This window comes from Salmo salar, chromosome ssa06, assembly GCF_905237065.1.
Source record: "Salmo salar chromosome ssa06, Ssal_v3.1, whole genome shotgun sequence".
In the NCBI taxonomy this organism is placed as follows: Eukaryota; Metazoa; Chordata; class Actinopteri; order Salmoniformes; family Salmonidae; genus Salmo; species Salmo salar.
This window is the reverse complement of record NC_059447.1, coordinates 76,226,842-76,233,363: the sequence shown is the minus strand read 5'-3', so window position 1 is coordinate 76,233,363 and position 6,522 is coordinate 76,226,842. Positions and strand designations below refer to the sequence as shown.

General features: G+C 39.9%; 1 protein-coding gene across 1 annotated transcript; it reads left to right on the top strand.

Moving 5' to 3' along the window:
- The first annotated feature begins 1,663 nt into the window (after positions 1–1,663).
- On the top strand, positions 1,664–4,899 carry LOC106608082 (peptidyl-prolyl cis-trans isomerase FKBP3). The gene is made up of 7 exons (XM_014205780.2): positions 1,664–1,920; positions 2,364–2,465; positions 2,588–2,686; positions 2,853–2,988; positions 3,176–3,243; positions 3,416–3,513; positions 3,817–4,899. The coding sequence occupies exons 1-7, from the start codon at positions 1,816–1,818 to the stop codon at positions 3,869–3,871; spliced, it is 663 nt and encodes a 220-aa protein (XP_014061255.1). The 5' UTR covers positions 1,664–1,815; the 3' UTR covers positions 3,872–4,899.
- Positions 4,900–6,522: the final 1,623 nt, after the last annotated feature.

Sequence of the window (6,522 nt, the reverse complement as noted above, 5' to 3'; positions counted from 1 at the left end):
TAGTGGAAGTTTAAGTTCGGCAGTCTAGATTTTTACCTGTTTGTGTCATGTGACAGGAAGCAGTTTCAGAGTGAAGCAATGTGTAAGATGTGCAAGTGTGACAGAGTAGTTACAATCCTTCAACATCCTTCTTTATAAGCTTTGTATGATGCAATGTCTGTGTACATTTGTTTATTAACACAAGATAAATGTAAAAGATGAATAATTGAGTTAGCTGTTAGCTACTTTGCATTAGCTTCAATACTATTTCTCCCTAGGGATACCTAGCTGAGTAATATCAAGCATACAGTTGCATTCTAGTAACTTTATTTTATATTTGGCTCTAGATTGAGTAGTCTTATTTCTTATTTCATACATTTAGTGCAGTTATTGTGGAAGACATTCTGTGCTCTATACTACTGTAACTGAAAACATGTACTTTTGTGTTTGTTGCAGTTTCACACTGTGATTCAAGTAAACTTCCAAAACGGCACCCTGCTTCCCACAGAGTTATTTGAATGAGTGTTTCGCTAACTGGATAGCTGGATAAGGGCTACTGTACATTTAGCGAGTCCAGTATATGCGCAATGAACACCTTACTCTGACCATTTTACTCACCCTAGCAGAGCTGGTTATGCTGTTTTCATGTTATCCAGTGCGTTAGTGACTGTATCTGTGTTGCTGGCAACAGTTTCATTATTCTTTTTTTTTTTACCGACGTTCAAATATTCAATGGGTGTTGAGCGTTCGTAAATTCATCAGTTATTCTGCGCTCTGGCAAACAGACGAGAGTGCTCTGAAATCGGAGTCCATTGAGAATGCACAACGACTATACCACTTAGCTAAGAATGACGTGAATAATCAAGAAAATAAATGTTGGGTAATTAGTTAGATTATAGTTAATATACGTTACTGCCTGGCAAGTTCGATGTATTAGTAACTAACATACTACTGTAATTCTATGCAGTTCGTAAGGATAGTGTAGCTAACAAATTGTCAGCCAACATAACGTAACGTATTTGAAATGTCATAACTTTATTACATTGCTCAACATTTGTCATAATTAGTTAAAGCAATATTTTCCGCCATTTTCTTCAAATCTGAAAACGTTGTGAAGCTACGCCCATTTTCTGAAGGATTTCATTTATGGGCCCTAAAAGCACAGATATCGTGTCCACTGCTTTTATACTTCGGATTTTGGCGAATTTAGTACGACATTCGGGAACTTTTCTATCCATACTATTACCAATAAGCATACTACATACTCAATTTATGTCGAGTGGAAAAGCATAGTAAGAGAAGTACCAAAACACATAAGGGAGGCGCATGCAAGCAGATGAGGAAATTTGGCTAGGATGGAAGAAATTAGAAGAAATGTCATAAAAAATGGAACGTACGTCAGGAGGAGGCAAGATTTGGTGAGACCATTCTAGCAGATGAGAGGGCAGATAGACATGTGAACGACAGGCACAACTCCGATATAAAGTGTATATTTCTCAAAGTTACCGGGATGCCACGTGTCCTACTTATACCAGTACACTCGTAACAACCTAAACATTACGAAACTTATATTCGATCAAATAAGCCACACCTAGCAAATAAGTCATTACATTTTTTTGTTAACCAAATTCGACACTGTCATTGACCTCCATACAAAAACTTCTCGCTTGATGAGAGAAAAAAAACGCCACCTGTTGGAGAAGATAGATTTTGGGCCCAGTTATCACTCTCGCTCTCCCTTTCCTCTCTGACCAAGGCAAGGAAAAACGGTAAAGGCATCGCGCCTCCCCAATCCTTACATAGCGGAGGTGAAAGTTCAGCAGTGCGCCTTGTAAAATGGCGGCTGAATTGACCAGAGAGTGGAGCGATGAACAGCTAAAAAGTGATGATCTACCCAAAAAAGACATTATTAAGTTCATTCAGGACAATGCTGCCCATTCGGTATGTTTTATGTTTGATCCATCCATCCATTGGTGTGACAGCGCTCACTGAAATTCCATTGCTTACTTTTAGAGCGCACGCATGGTGATATCAGTTTACCTCCGCATTGGCGAACCGCTGCCAATTTAGCTTGACGCTAGCTTGTTAGCCTAGCATGTAGTAGTTCGGCGTTGTATGCAGGTCTATACTAGCTAGTATCATTCATTGTGCTTATCATCATGCCGTGTCAAGTTCACGTGGAAAAGGCTACATATTTTAAGTAAAACATTTTCCAGCCTTTGGGCCTATGTGAAGTATATATTATTGTGGCGGGGGGGGCAGCTACGCATGAAAGTGTTGACAGATTTTGGAAATAATGCAAGTGCACAAAATGACGAAGTTGTCATTCATTCCGTTCATGGCAACTACTACTCTCTTCTGACGTAGTGACTTATCTCTTCCAGTTTCTTGCAGAACACAAGCTGATGGGAAATATCAAGAATGTTGCAAAAACGGCAAAGAAGGAGCAACTGATTATTGCATACAACGATTTGTTTGAGAGCAAGGTAGGGTGGACCACATGAATGGATTGAATGTGATACCTATTTTCAAAAGCAAATGACACATGAGGTTTCACATTTAAATAATGAATACCTGTAATGTATTATTTTGTTTGTGCAACCAACAGCGATTTTTAGGTTCAGAACCCATTGAAGATGTGACGGAGCATGTGAAAAATGTGAAGATCGAAGACAAGCCCAAAGAATTTGTGGAAGTCGTTGATGAGGTATGTACACAACCCATGTTTAAGCACTTTCCACGGAAATAAGCATCAGGATAAAAGTCCTGTGTTTTGCATTTAAGTTTAACAAGTCTACAATTTACTGCTCCACTATATTCAGTTTGTCAGAATTGTACTGTTAAAATGGTCACTTATGTATTGCAATTCCCAGGGTCCTCCTAAGTTCTTCAAGTCTGTGCTGAAGAAAGGTGACAAGACTAACTTCCCTAAGAAGGGAGACAATGTGAGCTGTTGGTACACTGGCTCCCTGGAGGACGGCACAGTGTTCGACACCAACATCCCTGCAAGTATGTTTTCTTCTCATACTTCTGTCACACTTACTCAGACGCATGCAGACTCAGACTCTCTTACTATCTCTGACACACAATTTCATCCTCTTGGTCTCTCTCACACACATGTATTGTCACTTTAATGACCTTTCTCTCAGTAATACCAATAGTGATTCTACTGGTTCCTCTGTCCTCCCCTCTGCAGCTGCCAGAAAGAAGAAACAGAGCAAGCCACTGAGCTTCAAAGTTGGCCTGGGCCGGGTCATCAAAGGGGTAAGACATAGAGATAATGTATTATATTAATAACATATTGATTTATATGGCTAAAGGTGCTTTATTTCATCAATTTAGCAATAATTCTGATTTCCTTGTGGGTTTTGAAGAATCCAAGTTAAATGGAAAGCACCAGTTTTCATTGTCTTATGAGAAATGGTTGTTTCCACAGTGGGATGAAGGTATCTTAACGATGAGCAAAGGCGAGACAGCCAAACTGGAGATTGAACCAGAATGGGCCTACGGGAAGAAGGGACTTCCTGATTCAAAGTATCCTTTACATTGGAACATCATGGGAACCATGGGCTAATTTTTAATTAGGAGATGGCAGAAAGTGACCCCTCTTGGCTTTAATGGTATGTTTTACACCACCAGTGGTGGTCAGGAAGATTGCCAAGCCTCAGCGTAGTCGTCTCCTGTACAATGGCTCTAGCATAGCCTTGTTGATACTCATTGAATTGGAGCCAGATTTATAACTACTTACTCTTAGTTGTAACACTTAAATGAATGTCTCTCATTAAATCGATATGCAAATGTTTCCTGTGTGCTTCCCTTTAACTCTCCCACCACCAGAATCCCACCAAACGCAAAGCTGATCTTCGAGGTCGAGCTGGTGGCCGTCGATTAATGGAAGAAACCTACCCAGCATGCCCTTCTCTCCGTGGACGGGGAAAACACGGTAGTCACTAGATGGCTATGCTCGAAAGGACAGAAGTGGTTGTAACATTGCCAGAACCATTGAAGGAGTCTGTGATATATTGTCTTAATTTACATTTAATGGGATGCTTTGGGATTTTGGCAATGAGGCCCTTTATCTACTTCCCCAGAGTCAGATGAACTTTTGGATACCATTTTTTTGTCTGTGTCCAGTATGAAGGAAGTTAAAGGTAGTTTCTCGAGCCACTGCTAACTAGTGTTGGCACAGTGACTGGAATTCTATGGGTATCTACTAGAATGCGTTTAACACTAGTTAGCATTGGCTCGTGAAACTACATCTAACTTTGTTTTTTGGGGGGTTTTTTCTTTTTATTTCACCTTTATTTAACCAGGTAGGCTAGTTGAGAACAAGTTCTCATTTGCAACTGCCACCTGGCCAAGATAAAGCAAAGCAGTTCGACACATACAACAACAGTTACACATGGAATAAATAAACATACAATCAATAATACGGTAGAAAAATCTATATACAGCATGTGCAAATGAGGTAGGATAAGAGGTAAGGCAATAAATAGGCCATGGTGGCTAAGTAATTACAATATAGCAATTAAACACTGGAATGGTAGGATGACTGAACACGGAGACATAAAAATGGTATCCACCAGTTCATCTGACTCATTGCCAGAATCCCGAAGTAACCCTTTTTAAGGTTAGTCTGGTTGTTTGTCTTTTTCTGCTTAAGTCAAGTCCTTTTGTCATTGTTTTTGCATATTGTCTGAAGCAGGAACAGACTAGGGTTATTTGTGGTGAGTTGAGAAGGTGCCATGCTTCTGTCCTTTCCAGCATGGCAAGATAGTGATGACCGGACAACACTGTACAGACGGGGCATCCTGCCTGACAGTTACACACCGCAGAGGAAAGCCTTCCTGTTTATTCTTGTTCTTTTGCATGCATGTCCTTTTTTAAAGATGAATAAACCAATTTTGGAGACTAAATTGACACGTACATCAGGTCTTGTTTATTGGGTGCTTTCAGTGTGTTTGAATGGTCCAGAAAGCTGTGGGCAGTAGTGAATGGTTTGGAAGTAAGTTCCTCCACTTGAAATCAGACATGTTTGTTCTAATCAGAACCAGTCCTCCCAGCCATCTAAAAGGGGTTCCAAACACCCACCTGAAGGTGTGTAGTACAACACAAATGGTCGGTCAGAACCGCACCGGTTCTGTTGAACCAGCCCAGTTCATGTATACTTAACTTTAGACAGCTGTCAGAACTCTTAACATATGATGTTGGTATTACCACTTTTGATCACATCCCTTACTAATTTCCAAACGCCATTAGATGACCTTTAAGTCAGTTCCACTTACATTTTTTCCCCTCAAATCAAGGACCAATTTAGTACACAATGGCTGCGTTTAGACCGGCAGACCAATTCTGATATTTTGTTCCACCAATTGGTCTTTACCAATCACAGATCTTTTTCAGAGCTGATCTACATTGGTCAAAATACCAGTTAGTTAAGACATATATGAATTGGGCTGCCTGTCAACGCAGCCGAGGTGGGTGCCATTATCAGGTAGTTGAATAAAAAAACATGAGCTGGCACACACCCAGAGAATTATTTTATGTAGAGGTGCTGACTAACAAGCTATAAAAATAGTTGCGCACTCCATAAACTCCCAGTGATTTATTGGGTAAATCACCAATGTTTCAGCATCACTGCCTTCTTCAGGGTAATATCATGAATACTTGAACCAGGTTATGTAGACAAACAGTGCAACCAATGACAATAGTGAGGGGTGTGTCAAAGTTAATTAGAATGAATTGAGTGAAACTGTTCTCCGAACACAGAGAAAATGAAAGCGATCCTGAAAAAGCACTGGCATATTCTGCAATCAGACAAAAAATATCACACACCTCTTCAAGGTACCTCCACTGCTGGTTTATAAGTGTGGTCACAATATTGGAGATAGCTTGGTGAGATCTGACCTGACCCCTGAGCCTACTCAGACACTCTTGACACCCATTCCAAATGGGAACTACAAATGTGGCTCATGCGCAGTGCAATAACACTATAAAAACATCCTTCTTCAGACATCCACATACAGGTCGAAAAATCCGTTAGTGGTATCATCTCATGCAAGGCCAAGGGGGACATTTTTCTCATCACCTGTTCATGTGGGAAAGCCTATGTAGGACAAACAAAAAGACAATTAAAACAAAGCATAGCTGAACACCGCAGCTCAATCAGTGTGACTATCCAGTAGCAGCTCACTTTGTTAAAGCTAACCATCCAATCTCCTCCCTCAAATACACAGGCATTGAGCATGTGGTCTGAATATTGACTTTGATCCCAGTCCCTTATGAACAAGTCTTATAAATTGTTATATTCTTTCTACAGCTTATCAGTGTACACCCAATATGTTCACCCTGGTGATGCTTATTACACATTATAGTTGAACCTGAGAAAAATGAAATAAGAAACGAATGTGAAATTGAATTAAACAATGTTGACACTAATATTATGTACAATATTCAATGTTTTCCATATGATAACCTAATATATTCAATATGCCATAAACTATTGTTTAACGGCTTCACTCAATTCTAATTAACTTAATGACA